This window comes from Drosophila erecta, unplaced genomic scaffold, assembly GCF_003286155.1.
Source record: "Drosophila erecta strain 14021-0224.00,06,07 unplaced genomic scaffold, DereRS2 tig00000126-arrow-pilon, whole genome shotgun sequence".
NCBI classification, from domain to species: domain Eukaryota; kingdom Metazoa; phylum Arthropoda; class Insecta; order Diptera; family Drosophilidae; genus Drosophila; species Drosophila erecta.
The window spans coordinates 890729-909760 of NW_020825209.1; the positions used below are offsets into that span (position 1 = coordinate 890729).

Here is a 19032-nt window from a genome sequence, read left to right on the forward strand (position 1 = left end):
GCTGGCGGACGGTTTTTGAGGGGTATCTTATTCTAAGTCTTAGACACTTTATACTTAGGTACTACAAATAGTTCTAGTTATCAAAGCGAAAGTTAATCTAAAGAGCGGGGTAGACAAAGAGAGAGAGCGCATCGCTCTAACTCAATTTGTTTAGATACTATAAGCTTAGGTACTTCAATTAGGTAACGGAGAATGTCCGAGGAATTGTTTGTTCTACATCTTAGACACTATAATGGCACAGTTAACTGATAGTTACGGGTTGAGGTGTATTACAGGTTACACCCATAAGTTTCTTGATTAGCACTTAGTACTTACGGCATTCCTCGTTCTCGTCCTCGCCTTCGCTACAATCTGAAACGTTGTCGCAACGCTTTCTGGCATCGATGCAATCTCCGTTATTGCATCTAAACTCGTTGGATTGGCACTCTGAAAAATTCATAAAAAAAAGTGGTGGAATTTTATATTTAGGAACGCCAGATGGATTTGACAGCCTGCAATTAGATGACAACCGGATGCAGTTTAACAAGGACTTCCGCCGGCCGATGGAAATACTTCTGCTTCTCTGACACCCCCGTCATCAACTTGAAAGCAAAAGTTTGTTAGGTGTTTGTTGTGTGACAGGACTGAAATCCCCGCCCTCGTTAGCCACAGTTTCCTGTGCATGTCTGTTGGCCTTTTGAACCCTTTTTTCCGCCGGACTCCGCTTAATATTTCATACAGGAGAATCAGCAGAAGAAGACTCTTAAGCAATTTCACAAATATTTTTGGATAATTTTTTTTTTCAGCCCCATTCAAAGTGACACAACGCGGATTTGATTACAAGCAGCCGGAAAATTCGCGTAGAGGGGGTATAGATAACAAAGAGAGCTGGGGCAAAAAGCAGAAGAGCCGCGAGCAGCGGCTAATTAAAAGTAAAGAAAAGTTAAGTGAACATTTAAGGGAGTGGGTGTCGTAATCAGAGGAGCTTAAAGTAAAGGCCAATTCAGGAGCAAACAATAAGCGATGATTTCACTTTGTGCTGCACAATGTTTAGCCATTTAGCTGAATGGTAACGACTTAATTTAAACAAATTCTTATAGTCATTAAAAGCCCGCGAAATAATTATTTATATGGTATGTCATACATATGCATTTATAAACAACATTTAAACCGGGATTTAGTTTTGTATTTTTTTGGGACTGGGGTTATTGGCCACCGCAAGTCAACAATTTGTCATCGCAAATGTGGCAGTTAATGTGGAACTGCAGTGGCGAAAACTTAAGCAACTTTTGGGCCGCACACAAATCGCCAAAGTTTTCCATTCGGCAATTTTCAACACGAAGGCGAGCAAAATTCCGGGCAACAATTTGACAATTTCATTGCGGACAGGCAGACAGGCAGACAGAAAGAAAGACAGGCGAAAAAGTGAGGAAAAGGCGCCTCAAGTCAATTTGCAAAGGGAGGCAAATATGATTTTTCGCTGATGTTTCTTGGCCTCTGTTTGTTTTTATTTGCCAACTGCCGCTTATTGACATTAAAGATTCAAATAGTGGGGCACACAAAACAGAAGGGGGCACACAAAGGATTTTGGCTGCCAAAGGTTGTTGGGCTCCAATTATTTGGCCAGACGTGTGATCCTAATCCTTTTGACGGCCCCATACAAGCAACAAATTATAATCCGCAGTCGAAAAACAAGTTTTTCTTGCCATCTTTCCTGCACTTTCTTGATAAAGGTGAATTTTGAATGGAATGGGTTTATGGTCCAGCTGGGGATTTTCGCCTTTCACTTTTTTCTTCTTTTTTCCAGTCGTTGTTATTTCCATAATTTAAAGGTATTATACCCGTTACTCGTAGAGTAAAAGGGTAAGCTAGATTCGTTGAAGAGTATGTAACAGGCAGAAGAAAACGTTTCCGACCATATAAAGTATATATGTATATTCTTGATCAAGATCAATAGCGGAGTCGATCTGGCCATGTCCGTCTAGAGGTAATGCAAATTTTCGCTTTTGTATTACAGCAACTCATTAGGCACCGATTTTGAAGTGGAATACCTCTAAATGTTTCTGGCGCAATTCTCTATAAATCTGCATTCAAATTTAGAAATTTATTTTTTTTCAACTTTTTTTGTAATTTTTATGGGGTATGATGATGTAGAAATTCAAAAAAAATTAAAAAATGTCCCAAGGCTGAAGTTCTAAACTCCATAACTCAACTTATCTTAATCGGATTTTGAAGTGGCATACCTCTAAATGTTTCTGGCGCAATTCTCTATAAATCTGCATTCAAATTTAGAAATTTATTTTTTTTCAACTTTTTTTGTAATTTTTATGGGGTATGATGATGTAGAAATTCAAAAAAATTAAAAAATGTCCTATGGCTGAAGTTCTAAACTCCATAACTCAACTTATCTTCATCGGATTTTGAAGTGGCATACCTCTAAATGTTTCTGGCGCAATTCTCTATAAATCTGCATTCAAATTTAGAAATTTATTTTTTTTCAATTTTTTTTTTAATTTTTTTGGTGTGATGATGTAGAAATTTAAAAAAAATGAAGAAATGTCCCAAGGCATTCGCTTTGTGCCAAATTGGCTTCTCTAAATATTGGTTATATCAATTACTTCCTCCAATATTCTCCGTGCCCATAAATTTGTCCCTAATGACTGTTACCTGCCACTCATTCCCGGATTGCACCATTTTGCAGCTCCATTGGCTTCACTCAGCGTCACTGTTGCATTGCGTCCTCCTCGCTGAGTGTCAAATAGATTTTCTCAACCGAAGGAAAGCTTTTACATTCTTTTCTTTTCTCCCTTGAAATGGGATCAGTTTGGATGGCTGACTGTGTTTTTCTTTTATTTTTTTTTGTTGCCTTTTCCCAGCTGGCTTGCACTTGAACTTAAAGCGGCGCCAGAAAGTATGCAACATACATATACAAATGGGGCAGAAAAAATAGCACTGTGTGATTTTTGCACTCTCATTTGCATGCAAAGGATGCAATAGTTAATAGTCAATATGCTGGTGTATTGATTGCTCGATTTGGCCTTTGGATTACGATATATTGTTGAAATCTCAATGGTATTGAGAAGCGCTATTATTCCATCCGCAGCTGTGCGTATCTCCGAACGAAAAAATGGTCGTGAATGCGGTGGGGAAAAGCCGGGAAAAGCTGGGAAAAGGAGGGCTAAATTCGAGTCGATAATTGATACGCGCGGGCGCATGGAAAACTCAAAAGAGCGCCAACAGGCCAAAAGCCGCAAACAAACAAGTTAAGAGGTGTGTGTGTTCGGGTTTTCGATGGGGACCAAGATAGTCTTCCCCTCCTCCTCCCCCACCGCCCCTTGTAATGTGGGGTTAAGCAAACAAAAAAAAAAAGAAAATAATAAAAATTGTTCACTCTGCTGCCACGAAAATTGTATAAAAATTCAGATGAGATTGAGCGCGAGGAAAAGCTGTTTAGCAGCAATTTGTAAAAAGTATTTTTGATTTGATTATTGCTCGTTAGCGCTTAGCGTTCCATCGAATCATTAACTCGCTTTTATGAACAGCCAAAGTGCTTTGGCGGGGGTCGGAAAAACAGCATTAGAGTTGGCTTTAAAGCTGCGACAGCAGTGGTAAAAAGTGCGAGCAAACATCCACGGAAATTGGTGAAGCGTCTGGTCTGGCATGCAAAAGTGTTATTACCTTAACCCTTAACCTTGCAACCTTAGCCACCCCCGCCCCCCAACCCCAAACAGAAACCTCTCTTAATTACGGTCCCAAAAAAAAACTATCAGCGATAAACATTCATTTCGGTTTTAGGCGGATGACTAATCGATTTCCGTTTTGGCTTTTCGATGTGCTAGACGGAAGTTAGCCAAGCAGGAAGAGAGGGCCATGTCCTGATGCAAATCTGGCATATGTGGCGTATGTGTGATGCCTCATAATATTAATGGCCAATTGTGAGGTGGCAAGGGGTGACTGAGGATGGGAAATGGCCCAGACAGCATTGTCGGTTCGTTTAATTATGGTTTTCCTTTTTGGAAATTAAACTATCTTGATTGTGACTACTCTGGAACTTTTGGTAAGTAACAAGTTCCGTATTTCATTCGAAAATTGGAGAGATATCTCAGCATATCTAGTGTATTATTGCTTGTAATGTATAAACAGAGCTTATGTTTTGTGATCCAATGATTCATTTGCGATTTATGATCTAAGCGGCTCAGTCGAATCCATCTCCGTCAATCAAAACACTCAAATGCCGCCTGGCCCCATCATTTATGATCGTATTCATTCAGCAATTTGGGCAATTTTGCGCAAGCCAAAACCGCAATATCCTTAACCCCCTGCTGCCGGCAGGGGCTGGAATGCATGTCAAGTGGCAGCAGGGCGACGCACTCGAATGACACAGAGACAGGGACACACTCTGATTGATGGCTTGATTCATATTCATATTCATATACTCAAACTGCTGTGTGCACTCGCTGTTCTTCGCTTGGCTTTTTCGGCCATGTAAACACTGCCAACAGTCGACGTCAAAATGGCAGCTTAACACGAAGCTCATGAATATGCACACATCCCTCATCCTGCTCCTCTCCCCCCCACCACGGGCCTTAACCCATTGGTGCAGCGCGTTATTTAATGAGTCATTAGCTGGGGGCTGAGGGCTAAGGGTTAGCGGCTCAGGGGGTCAGGGGTTTCGGAGGTCGTAAAGGTTGCCCCCGAGTGTTTAGCTTTTGGTTGCAGTTAGCTTAACCAAGGAGAGGGAATCCGTGTCAAAAACCAGTGACAGTTGTCAGTGCAGCGATGCACTGGCAGAAACACTTTCTACTCTTGAAAAATTTCATTGCCTGCACAGAACCTTAGGCAAACAAATCTAAGAGTTATACGATTATAAATACCAAAAACAAAAAAAGGGAAGTGTTTTCGAATGCGTGGTTTATGGGAGAAGACAACTGGAGGCTGAAACGGGGGGGCGAAAGGGGGCGGGTTCTCCATGCAGCAGCTGCCGAGGGGGGCGACAATTATGTGGCGTCTGCAGTTTTAAGTGCGCCTTTGCATGTGACTCTGTTTGTTCAGGCCCAAGCAGCGGTTCCTTCTCCCATCGCCCATCGCCCACCTCGTGACCCCCCAACCCCAAACCCACTTTCCACTTGCCTCTCGCCTCTTGCCACTTGCCACCCCATTCAAGCGCCCGTCCACGCGGGCGCTTCTTCAATCTATTGCACATTTCACTTATTCATTTCGGAACCGTAAACACACAATGAAAATGTCGCATAAATAAGCTCAAAACAAAAACAAGAATCCAGCGGAAAACGAGCGGCGGCAACAACTTGTTGGCCCAAACTCCAGCGTTTTGTTTTTTTCTTCTTTTTTTCTTTGTTTTTGTGAAAAGAACTGGTAAATCGATGAGATTGTTTGACGTTGGCATGTGTGCCTGCCACGCCCCCTCCTCGTTCCGAAAAAAATACCTGTCTGCGGGTTAAAGTTTAGCCACTGATTTGTCGCATTCCATGCGCAATGTGACAAACGTTAATTTTTGTGGCTTGTTTTGCATAAACTTTTGCTGTAAGACATGCTCCTCAGGGGTGGAGCGGGGGGTTGGGGAGCGGCTTCGGCGGTAGTGGGTTAAGGGTTAAGGGTTCAGAGTTCGGGGGTTGCGTTGTCATTGCGTGCGTCGTCTTAGTTACTCTGCCAATTTATGGCAAATTAAATAAATTTATCATTTGCGGCCACAGTTGCAGCCGCAACCCTACAAAGCGCCTGTATATTCACGACCTACACTTTGCAACAAAACTCAAAAGTAGATAAACCACTTTTTGTGTTGGCAAAAATATTATTTTCATGTGTAAGCTTAAGAAAAAACATTTCCACACAGGAAACTATACTCCTAATCAGCACAAAAGTATGCAATGATAGTATTAGAAGAAAAAAAATGTTGCAATTATATTCAAATGGTATTAGAAGAAATTATATAGTTGATGACTTGGAGCCACTGAAGTCACTGATTTAAGGCAAAATAGGACAAGAAATTATAGCCGGCGACTGAAGGATTATGTCAAACTGGATCCCAGATGACATCAGGCTAGAACTTGATCAATGTGAACTGAGTTGTTGCCGTACGGCTGCCGGTCGCATGCTCATGCCTCCCGGTTGCAAGTTGCTGGTTGCTGGTTGCCGGTTGCCAGTTGCTGGTTGCCGCCCTGCGAGGTCCGTGGACAAAGTAAAAGTGTCAGCGCGTGCCAGGCACCAGCGACAAAGGGAAACGGAAGGCGGCGAACAGCAAACGGAAACCGAAAACCGTGGGAGGAGTTTTCCAACTCCAACGAGGAGTTTTCCAAGGTGCAGGAGCAGGAGCATCTGGATGGCAAAGAAACCCAACCTGAGAGTGGGAGACAAACCCAAAAACGAATCGTGAGTTTTTTTTGTTTTTTTGTTTTTACCCATTTCTTTGCGTTTGTTTGCAAGTTTTTAAATACTTTTGTGGCGGGCAAGAGTGGGGAAGGGGGAAGAGCGGAAAGTCAAACGGATAAAACCGCAACATGAGCCACAAAACGGCGGTGGCAACAAAACCAAACAAAAGTCATCGGGCAGCAATTAATGTCGTTAGGCTGGGAAACTGGTCAAACAGCCACACCAATACGGTTACTTTAAAACTTAAGCATAAGTTAGGCATATGCAAAAACCTAATAAGTTGGTCCTTGGCAACGCACTTTTCGGTTGGCCTACAGAAAATTGATAATAAATTTCAGGTTGGCGCCTATCATCCCAATTATGAATTGAAAAAATGCATCTTTACACCCATTAGAACTGCACTTCAAATTCAAGCACCCGGAAATTTGCCCCTTCTATTTGCCATAATTTGCACCGCAACTGTCTGGAAAATATCCATTTGTTTGCACAACATGTCGTATGCGTGATTTGGCTGGCCTCTCTCGCTGCCTTTTGTTTTTGGTTTGAGTTGACTTTGGACTGCATTCGTGGAACGGCGGCATAAAATGCAATGCAAATATGTATATATATATATGCACATATGCATCAGCAGCAAGTGGATATGTAAATATTTTATACAATTTATTTATTTAATTTTCAAGTCTTGAGAGGGGACAGGAGTGCCCGCTTTCGCTATCTTCTGATATATCGCTGAGCAATTAAATGCTATCGGCCAGAGAGACGTCAAAAACATATACATACATACATATATACGGACATGGGTCTGTTCAGATGCATACGGATATACGAGTATATATGCGATATATATAAATATATGTGCGTTTGGGGAAAGGAGCAGGCTATAAGTAGGGAAATTGGAGAGACACGTTCAATCCAGCGATTGTCATTAATCATTGCGGGCAGGCAGACATAACCATAATAACCATTTTGTGGCCAAATATTTGTTGGCCGCGGCCAGCGGAAACAATTTCTATGATTGTGCCACGACACGCTTCAGTTTCAGTTTCAGTTTGGGCTTGGGCTTGGGGCCTCCCCTTAAATTTGCCCTTAATTCCCCAAATACCCCGCTCAATCATTGAAGTTCATTGCCAAATGCAGTCCAACATGGATATGCAAATTCAGAATGTGCAACTGATCGATGGCCGTGGAACAACAAATGACGCAAATGGTAGGGAGTCACGAAGTTAGAGATGCGGATATTCCCCAGATAGATAGAAAATGTTGGGGAACATACGTGCATGATGATAAGTCACATTTCAAGAGATATCAGCAAAAGCTTGAAAACATCTGGTAACATCTAAATATGATTTAAATTAAATTCGTTAATATGATTAATATGATTTCGACGGGCTTTTGAAGCTCATATACAGTTTTGGCTAGGGTCATTTTCCGATATTATCTATTCACCCACTCCGTCATCGATTGGGTAATGATTCATTCAGTGAATAACTTGTGAAATTAGCTCGTGGCATATTCATATTCCTTGACAATCATTCGATTGGAATGCACTTTGCCCATAGAAGAAATAGAAGAATCGTATCGTATGCGATCTCTATATATTGTGGATTCCCCAGCCCAATATTAATGGTGCAACATTTTTGTACGCTATTCATTCGGAGTTCTTTCGGTGCGGCGGCGCTTTGTGAGTTTCTATCTCTTTCTGCACCACTCCGCACCGCCTGTCTCGCTCTTCTAATGGTGCTCGATCTCTTTCTAAACATCATCATCGTATTGCCGCAGCTTCAGCTGTCGGCCGATGATGTCAAGCTGCCTGTAATAGCAATTACAAATCGTTCAAATGCATTTATGTATGTTTTCATGCCTGCATTCTTACACTCAACAAAAAAAACCTACAAATGGTGGTACATAGTTATTGAATACTTTTTTTCTTTAAGAAAATACTACATAGAATGGAAAAAGGCTTCAATATGCTTCTCAAATGCAAGTGACAGAGTGCTTTTTATTTATTTTCAGTGTACCAGCAATCGTGAGTGTGATCTATACTGCCACCCCCCGCTTCGCCACTCAATATTTCTAATTTTTGCTATTTTCACTGACGTTTCGCCGACATCGTTTATCTTTTGGGATGCTCGATTAAAATTCTTTACGTCATTTCGATAACGAGCACTCTAGGCCATTATATTGCTGTTTTGCAGCTTTTCGCCTTGCTGATAAAATATTAAAAAAAAATAAACACAAACGCAGGCGCTCATGCCCAGTAACCCAGTAAAAATCCCCCCCTCGTGGCGCCATTCCCTCGCCATGAATTCCGCATCTTCGAGTCAAGTGGGTGCAGCCACAATTGAAGTACATTATTATCGACGATTTTAATACCCCGCAAATTGCCAAGAATTGCAGCTGAGCTCATTAGGCAGGTGTGATCGCGCACTCATGAATTATTCATACGATTTTGTGCGTGTATGAAGTGCAAGGATTGAGTCAAAGTCATTGAAATGGATTATTATGGGGCTTACATTTGCCAAGGCCTGCCATTATCATTATCTCTCATGCCAAAAATATGTGTGGAAATCATTTCTGCGGAGCACAATTTCATTTTTCCAATACTTCCTAAAGCCATAACTTATTCTGTTGGGGCTGCAGTTTCAGTTTCAGTTTCAGTTTCAGTTCCATATCCGAATCTTGCAGTTTGCCCCTTGGTTTCCCCTTTTTCGTTTTGCAAATTGATTTCCTTTTCGCAATTCAAATGCCGCCGCAGTTTCCCTTTTCGATAGATGAATCTGAGGGCCTATCGCTGGGAAATCACGGAATGTATCTGCTAGATGCATTATGCGGTATCTGACCGCATCTGCAGTGCGCTCGTAAATTCACTTTTGCTGTCCCGTTGTCGGTCGTTCGTTGTTCGCCGTTCGCCGAACAACAGTTCGCTGTTCCAGTTGTCATGCAAGTCTGTCAGCATTTCTGCCATTTGCATAGAGTTGGACAAATAAACTACATAAATAAAAATAAAATAGTCTAAAAGTCTGGCAAGCGATGCTGGGAACACAAATTAATAAATAAGCTACATTTGTGCAGTGCACGTGCCAAACACTTCAGCTGTCTTAGTTACGAACTGAAATGCATTGGCAATTAATAGCATGCATTAGATGCACTACACTGAGAAAATAAGGCGAAATAAGGCAAGTGCGAAGCCTATTACTAATCCATTGACTAAAATGCTTTAATGCTTTAATCACTGTAGCATATTCTCCAAGAAATTAGGGAGTATTTGGTCGAACTTAAATACAACAACATAAACTTGCACCTGTTCTCCCCAAATTCTTCTAATTGTATTTCAATACTGCACCCTTGTCTCATAGCTTTGGCATAATTCGATATCAAGATGCAGAAAAGCTGCATTTCAGCAGTGCATATGAAGGAGGGGGTAATGTATCGAATCGCAGGAATTAAGATCTTCGGATATTCAATATCTGAATGGCGAGCGAGGCCAAGTTGAGTTGCAGTCGTCATTCGCCTGTCAATTGAACCAATCAAATGTTAATTCTAATTGCATTGCCACTGCATAAATTTTGAATAAATCAAGTATCTTTAAGATACGGCGAATTAAGTCACGTATTTAATCAGCTAAACAGATTTTCCTCTTTTCCGCATACGCAACAATGTCTGGCCATTTCCCATTTTCTCGCCCCTCTTCTAACAATCCAGATCCCATTTCGATTTCGTCTCGAGTTTTCAGTTCAGTTCAGTGTTAGTCCCGGGTTCAGGCGCAAATATCAAATCTCATTGCGAAAAACTTTTCTTTTCGTATAATCTGCAAGGCGACTTTTCTCTAGGTTCTCTTGACATTTCGCACGCGCCTTCAACAAGCAAATTACGTGCCTGGAAAACGCTGGTGGGTGGGTGGAAAACTGTGAAAAGCTTGTGTATATAGTCATATGCCCAATGGCATTTAGACGTTTTGACATTTTTGTTAATGGCATAAGCATCAAATTACATACAAGTCATACAAGCAAAGAATCAGTGAAGGGTTTTCCACACACACACAAGCACACACACACACACTAGCATATAACAACAATGGAGGAAAATCTCGGTAAGCATGAACAACTTTAATCCAGAAGGCAACAAGGCAAACAATTCTGGCCAAGCGGTAAACAAGCGTTAAGTTAACCCTGAAATAAAATAGAATTAAACAGAATAAACACACTGCAAATGGGAAATGCACTCCGAAGCGTTTTCTAATTGTTCTCGCAGAAGGCGCTTACATCAGCGCATGAGCATTCAGCTCGACGCCATCCTATTCTTCAGTTGTGCACATATCTATATATCCGCCCCCCTTCCTTTTATTTATTCAAGAGCCTCTGCAGATCTCATTTCATTTACTCGGGCTTTCAGGAAGCGCTCTAAGCCGGCGACCAGAAAAGAAAACTTGCTACAAATGGATGGAGCCAGAGGGTTAAGAGGGTTGAGGTGGGGGTGGGGGTGGGGGGTTTAAACAGCAGCCAGTGTGTGTGGCACATTGTACTAAAAATAAACATCTTTCAATTCATTCTTCCAGCAATTGCAAGCAGCGAAGTAAATAAGAGTCCCGAATTGAAAAGTTGATTTCAGGACACGAGAAAAGGAGTCAACAGCGAAGTCTGAATACTCTGTATTCTCTCGGGATAGTTTGGATGTGCATACCCTGCTTTATGCCCTCGTTCTACTACTCACTGCTCCAAATTCCTGGTGCGTACAAATATTTAGCAAATGCCTCAGACCCAAAGCATTTGAGTGGACAATATTCTTGCTCTCTAGCTGCATAGCTTTATGTGCTCGTGATCTTAATCGGTATCTGTATCTGTATCTTTATCTCCATCTGCATCTGAATCTTTATCTGTGCCTTAGTCAGGCGATGACTTCAGAGTGCAATTCAGCAGTGCAAAATAATAGTTTCGCTTTATCTTGAGGGCTTGGCTTCGTTTATTTGTTGGCTAGCTGGTATACTGGTTTACTGGTTTGATGCCTGCTTACTTGTTTATTTGTTTGTTGGTTGGTTGGTTGGTTCGTTTGTTTGTTTGTTTGTTAGCTGTTTGCTTGCTGTTTGCTAGCTGCTCCCGCTGAGGTTTTAACTTCAATGCGATCGGGTTACGGTTAATGAAGTCAAGGATGACATTGTTGTAATGGCCGCAGTTGCAGTTTAGATTCAGCTTAGATGCAGTTAACCGTTTTTAATTTCTCTCTGACGACCGACGGTTCCTGGAGTATCCGATGACCATTCTGTTTGTCTCTAATGCCTCAAGCCTCAAATCTCAAATCTTTCTCCCACTGACCGTGACCAAAGGCCTAGAAAACAGTTAGCGATCTTACAAAGGCGCCCAAGTCACTAAAGGCCACACAATGCCAATGAAAGGTGGCTACTCTTGTTACCGCGTGCCACCATGCCACCTAAACTGCATCTCTAAGTGGCAAGTTTTTCCCTCAGAAAGTTCCTAATTCAAATCACAGTACACAATTAGTCAGCCCAGCTAATCACGGTTTCATTCGCAAAACTATTACTATAAATGAATTGATTAGCCATTCCGCTAAATAATTCACTTTGTTTTTCTTATCGCATGAATAATGCACTGAGTAATGCTCCCAAGCAAGTAACCTTGCTTGCCTACTGCACAAAATCCATTAGGTCATCCATGGAAAAGAGAAAACTACCTTTGTGAGTCACCTGACATGTGATCTCTTGATAAGTACCCCTTTATCCTGGCCTTTGGGCCTTGTAACACTGCTTTTCTGCGCCTATTGCGGTGGGGGAAATTCTTTGGGGCTTATCAAGATAATTATTCTATTCTTAGACCCCGGGCAGCTTAGCTTATCAAGTGTTGCCAGTTGTCGAGTGCGCTCTCTTTGCGGCTTCCTAAATTAAGATGTTTGTGCAAATTAATTGGTCGCTGGCATCATTATTACAACAGCGACAAACAATTAGCCTAGATTTGCGCAATGCTATGCAGCGCAACTTGACTCAACTCGATTCAACTTAACTCAACTCAACTCAACTCAAATCAACCCAACGCAACGCAACGCAACCCAAACTCATCCAAATGAACTGGCACTTCCAATCTCTGCATCATCGCCAACTGCAGCTGCATTCCTCAATTCCTCAATTCGATATCAAGACGGGCAATTGTTGTCACTTGAGGGGCAATTAAATGGGGATGGGTATGGGGATGGGGCCGATTGAAATGAATTGCCATCGAGTGGCAGGGCACAGCCACATCCATATATCCATTCATATATCCCTGGCCCACCAGCGAGGGCCGTTCGATTGTTTCTGCGGCACACACAGATCACTTAACAGCCTCAAACCATTTAATTCTGCCCAGGTGGTCGCAGTAGTATATGACATATTAAAGCTGTAGATATAGCTAAGTAATATAGCTATTGCATGTGCTGCATGCAACATTCTTAAGCTGTTGCTAATCCAAATTCGCAGTCTTGTGAACTTACCGCCGTAGCTGAGATAGGTGCCGCGAGCTACGCTTTTTTGGGGCTTTTCGATGACGATCAGGACTGCCAGCAGCCAAAAAGCCGCCCTCAGGCGCCGTCCCATCGCGGATGCGAGTTGCGGATGCGGATGTGGATGCGGATGCGGAAGCGCGAGCTAGGGAAAATACTATAAAGAAAAGGGCACGAATGGCGTTGTTTTTTCTTTTTATTTTTTAAGCTCAATCTTGGCTTTGACTTGTTTTCTCTGCTTTTATTCTCGAGCAGCCGCTCTTTGGAATGTGCGAAAATTTCTGTTTCTGTTTTGGCGCATAAAAATCACAGCATGGGGTCAGAGGTCAGATAAGGGGGAGGGGAGGGGAGGCGTGACCGCACCCGGCGAGCGGCGACACTTCCGGTGGCAAACTGAACGCATTAACAACAACAACAACAAAACGAAGGATACTTTAACAAACACTTCCGTTACAAATGAAAGCAATGAAGGACCCAAACAACCCGCCCACTGGTGACCCACTGGTGACCCACACACTGCCACCCAATGCAAACCCACACACCCACTTGCCAAGTCCACTCCGGACTTCCGCCTTTGTCTATGCAGCCAAAAGCGGAGAAGTGCTGGCCTACACTCAAAACAATGATTTGCAATCACTTTTGCCATCTTTTGCCATGTCCACCATTTCTCTCTATATCTTATGTGCGATAATAACATCAAGTTTTTCGAGTTTCCCAAGAAAGTTGAGTTTCTCCCGACTTGAGATGCAAATATTCTCGCGGTGCAAGTTGAAAAGAGCAAATGCGAACCTAGTGCCAAGTGCCATTAAGTGTTTGCTTAATTTTAAATAAAGCAACGCCCGGCGAATCCTTATTGAAGGATGTAGGTCCCCCGCCAGGAGCAGGCCTCATCAGCATTCAATTGTCTGGCCTTCATATCTCAGATATATATACATATATATATATTTCCATGCATTAAAGGGATGCGTTTCCCATTTCTTTTTGTGTGCGCCCCTGGCAGGGATGTTAAATGAAAATTGAAGCAGAAATTACAATAATAAACCTTTTATATCAGCTAGCTGGAAAATATATTGTAGCGCTCGCGTTTTGCAAAGTAGAAAAATGTATGCGTATGACAAACAACCCAGTAACCTTTCGAGAGATTCAAACGATATTTAATATAAATATCATTTTATATATTCCTTATAAGAATTTTATAATTTTCAACACTTGTTTCGATCATTCCAACACGAATTTCCCTTGAATTACGTAATCGCCATAGCGCTTTTCAATGTACATATCGATTTCGATCTGAAATTGAATCACTGCATACACATGGTGAATTATTACGTAGCAAACATAGCCAATAGCAAACGTGACCAATTAATGCCCATCTAGCCACTATATCCACTATATAATCCACTTCCCGAGGAATCAGCGATTTCTTGGCCGCCCCGCTGTGCAAATTTTCGCAAAATAGGCGCGGGGGGAAATGAAAATTTCGCGAATAAATTACAACAAATTGCTTGCGTTTTTGTTGCCTGTTTTCCCTAATGAACTTGAACTTGAGTTGTCTTATATGTGTGTGTGCGTGCCATATATTTATATATAAAGCATATATATAATATATAGAGCAAACCGGCGGACATATGACATCTGAGTGCAAAGTCGAGTGGCGATTGTGAAAGGTTTTCATTTCGTTTCAGTTACAGTTTCTTTGGTTTTTCCTTTTTTTTTGTTTTAGGGGGCAGATAAACGTATCTGTGAGATACGCGCCTAAAAGCTTTGTTGTTTATGCGGTTTTGGCAAGATGCCTGCATTTTTCAATTATTATATCGCAAAAAGTTGCTCGCCAGCGGCCCGGAGAGTATGTTTCAATTAACCGAGCATTAAAGGAATGCTTTTAGTTTGTCCAAACGGTAAGTGGTCTTCAGCCTCCAGCCGGCAGCGTTTTGGCCAAGTTTCAAGTTACCCAACATGTTACGCATAATAAATTGGCGAATTGCACCGCCACCAACACACCGCACACAATGAAGGCTTTTCGTTAATGAGATGCTCCGGCAGATTCCATTCACCCAAGATGCATTCATCCCAAAATCCACGAGTCCATGCAACCCACGCCTCGATTTCCACGACTCTAAGAGTCCACGGGAGTACGGGAGTAGATTACCAGGAGCCGCGAGATGTTAATGATGAGTTTTTGGAGTCATTAGAAACTCAAATTGCGGCCAAGTTTTTAGCCAAACTCCCGCATCGCCTTCATATTAACAGTCATTAAAATTAATGACGCATGTGCTTTATCTAATGTCCGTTTAAGACCGCCAAGCGGTGAGTGCATTCATGGCGAAAAGCTGCCTTAAATCAAAGTGCTTATCCTTTGAATTAGAGGGGATTTCTTTGAGGATGCCCAACCTTCAATGAATCATCATTGCTCCACGAATCTGATTATTTAGAATGATCTTTGGGATCATTTTGGGAAAATACTTTCAAAGAATCATGTTCTAAATGTTATTTAAACGCTCCCTTTCGAAACTGCCAACGATTTATATAATATTTCGATTCACATATCGCAAAACCGTAGAATACCATTTAATGTTGAGACAAGGCTCTCAAATAAATTCTCTGAAAGTCGAAAATCCTTCTCGAAAGTCAAGTTTTTCAGAAACAACAAATACTTCTCTCTAACAACAAATAATGGTCGAATTGCCACTGGAAAAAGTGCATACTTTGCATAAGCTTTGCACACTTCTTTTCCCATAAGCACAGCAAGACGATCCGCGTCGATCCTGACATTATAATATTGGAATTAGCATTGTGCCGAGCTAAGCAAAATGCATTTGACAGACAGAAAAACAGACAAACAGGCAGACAGTGAACAGGGCTGAAGAGCCGAACCGAAGAATTCAGATTCAGATTTAAAAATTCGAAAAAAAAAAATCGGATCGCATTCCGAAAATAGCTTTGCTTCATCCATATTTGGGCGCTTATTTTTGTCAGTCGCCGTCGGAAAATTTGTCAGCGCCCTGCTCCCGCATTTTCTCGATTTTCCCAGCTATTTTTGGGGGCATGGCTAATCGAAGTTGTGGAGTTTCGGGGGTGGGCGGTGGGCGGTGGGCGGTGCTATCCGTCGAGCAATCAGTGTCAGAAATATTTAACATTTTTCCCTCGACTGTTTGTTTTTTGTATCCACCGAACGAGATTTATTTGCCCAATCTCCACTCTCGGCTCCTTCGAACTTCTTTGATTGAGATTTACGACCTGGCAACAGGCGACGGCAATGTGCAATCGCATCACAATCACAATCACAACATTGATGGCATTAATGGCATTAATAGCAGTCACCTCAAATGCAACCGCAAGAGCAACAATAACATGGGGAACCACAAGATGTCAGCTCGCTAAATTAATAACCGAACCGAACCGAACCGATGGCAAATATTTGCTTTCATTCATTCACAATGAGTGAGCTGAGCAAACATTGTTTGGTATAAATGAGCAGTTAGTTCGATTTTAACTGATCTTGTTCGATGGTCTGATTTGTTGGCTTCAACGAATTTCGGGGACCATGAAGTTTTGGGGATACACCAGAATGTAAACTACTTCTTAGTTAATAAAAGTAAAGAAAAGAAATCTAGAACTATAGAAGTAAGAGCTATAGATTTGTTGCTTTCACAAGATACACTTTTTTTCTATTGTACCAAAAAGCCTTTTTGGAAAATGCTAATTTACAGGAACTCAGCCAGAGTTTGCAGGCTATCAAAACTATACGAAAAGGTAATCGGTAATCTGTTTAAAGGAAATCGAGGCAGGCGCCCAAGAAAAGGATCAGCTAATAATATATAATAATCACTGGAGAGAGATAACTTCTCACAAAGCTGAGATCACACGCACCGAACAGAATTTTCAGAGGATTTCGCACACCAAAGGCTGTTTTTTTTTTTTTTTTTTTTTTTTTTTTGGTTTCTCTCATAGAAACACAACACAATTGAAAAAAAAATAGTAACAAAAAATGAGATTACACGTTTATTCGAATTACAACTGGGCCGACTTCTGGGAGAATTGAGTCGAGAGGAAAGGATGCTTCTGATACTATTGAGCTGGAGCCAAAGACGCGCCAACGTAACGCACACGCAAACGCTTCACGTTGAACTGAACTAACTGAAAATGCAAAAGCCTCGCAAGCGTTCGTTGAGCAGGCGTAGCGGAATGTTGCCGAGCTGCGCCGACAATGTTGCCCGTGTTGCCAAGCATCTCAATGGAACAGCAAACACAACTGACAACTTTGGAAGATGGGCAAGGGATGTTGCGAAATATGCATACTGAGTATTTGATAACATGTAGTCAAAGAGGATAAAGCACGCTGCCTGTACATTTACATTTACATTTACATTACACTAAGCTATCTGTTAATTATTGTTTAAGCACTTCTTATACCTTATATTTTATACAGCTGCCTAATTAAGTATGCTTAACATTTTCGAAAAATAACACCTAATTCAGTGGGCAAATGTGCTATATTGGCAACATTGATGCGGCCGTAAATGTTGATGGGCGCACAGCGAACACGAATACAAAAGCCGAAGGCCGAAGATGACGACATCGGGCGCAAACACGTATAAAACCCGAACAGAGCGAAGACCGAGCATTTGCCAAGCAGCCAACCAGGTGAAAGCAACATGTTGCCGAAGGTTCGCCTTTCGCTGGCCGCAGCATGTTGCTGCCGTTTGGAAATTCTTGAAAATGCTGCGCTTGCGCCAAAGATTTAAATGAATTCTTATTTTATACATTCGAAGCCAATTTCACACATTTGGCTTGATACATTTTAATTAGCTTTATTTCTGGCACTCTATGTTGTTCATGGAAGCGAGCATGCAGTGCCAAAGAAAGCAACATCGGCGCGCCAAGCTTTTCACTTTTCCTTCGCAACACAATTAACGTTTATACGCATGCCTTGAACTCGAACAAAATAAACTCGAATAAAATGTTTCGCTGGCTAATACATTGCCGTATAGCTCATACAAATAGGTTTGCACCTTTTTAGTTCAACAATGCAAAAACAAAAGTAAGCTACATTTTGAAAATAATAGAAATGGAGTACGAGGTATTGCAAACAGCAGACGTGTAAACGCAACCAAGGGCACACACTCAAGCAAAGCTCATCAGACATGCACGACTCCCCGAGGGGCGGGGGCGTGGCAGGGGGAGTGGCATTGTTTGCTGTTATGCTTTTTTATGATTTCAGCACATTTTCCGCAGCTCTTTGATTCGCTGGGTAGCTGCACACTACAGTGGCTCTTGCCACTTGCCACTGCCACTTCCTTGTACATTGAAAGGTGGCTAATTTCAAACTTGAAAACGCAAACATATGTACCTATTTCACTGATTACGCAACGTACGAAGAACAGTTTGTTAGTAAACTTGGCTTTGTGTATGTATTTTATATATTTTTTTGTAGGGTATTCCCTTGGTATTTGATATATTTGTACAGGGTATCACTGAGTCCGCTTTCTGTTTTCCTATACCAAGCATTCTATATATTTTGTCTGTCCCCCCTTGGTTTAGCTGTTTGCTGGTTTTGTGTACTTCTTTCTTGGCTTAATTTTCGCCCTTTTTGGCGCTCGGAGAGAAAAGAAAAGCGTTGGCTGGCAAATTCAATTTGCATATGTGTGGCCACCTAGATGTTGCCCACTTTCCTTGTCCATTTGAGCATTGTGCATTGTTGTTTTGCACTGATTTTTTTGCATTTTCTGCCACTCGTGTGTGGTTGCTGGGCGAGCACATTGAAATCTGCAGCCATTTAACACAGTTCAGGCAACTGAAGCCGCTAATTGAGTAGCGCGCAAAAAATATAAAAAAAAAAAAAACGGGGGGGGAAAAGTGCAAGTTGTCTTTGGCCAAATTTAATCAACAACAAAGCCAATGCAGCCGCAAAAGCGTACAACAAATATATGTGCTACATAAATTCAACTTTGAATACCAAATTACAACATTTTCTGGGCGAGAAGAGGACGAAGGGCGGTAATTACCCAACTACATGCATATTGTATATACATATATATGTACGTTGCACAATCATAAAAGCGAAGGCAACCAGCACACAATTCAAGCTTCAAGTGCAAGCTGTGCACAGCTTCCATTGACGCACTTTCGAAACCATCCGAAAATCCCGAGATGTTTCGGATTTCAGAACAGAGACAACAA

At 41.8% G+C, this 19032-nt stretch overlaps 1 protein-coding gene across 5 annotated transcripts in view; it reads right to left on the minus strand.

Moving 5' to 3' along the window:
* Positions 1–19032, minus strand: part of LOC6555753 (basement membrane-specific heparan sulfate proteoglycan core protein) — a 75937-nt gene that overhangs the window by 30599 nt on the left and 26306 nt on the right. For all 5 annotated transcript variants that reach the window (XM_026982027.1, XM_026982029.1, XM_026982028.1 and 2 more), the window contains exon 8: positions 316–426. In XM_026982027.1, coding sequence (XP_026837828.1) covers positions 316–426 — 111 coding nt within the window. The remainder of the gene's footprint in view (positions 1–315; positions 427–19032) is intronic.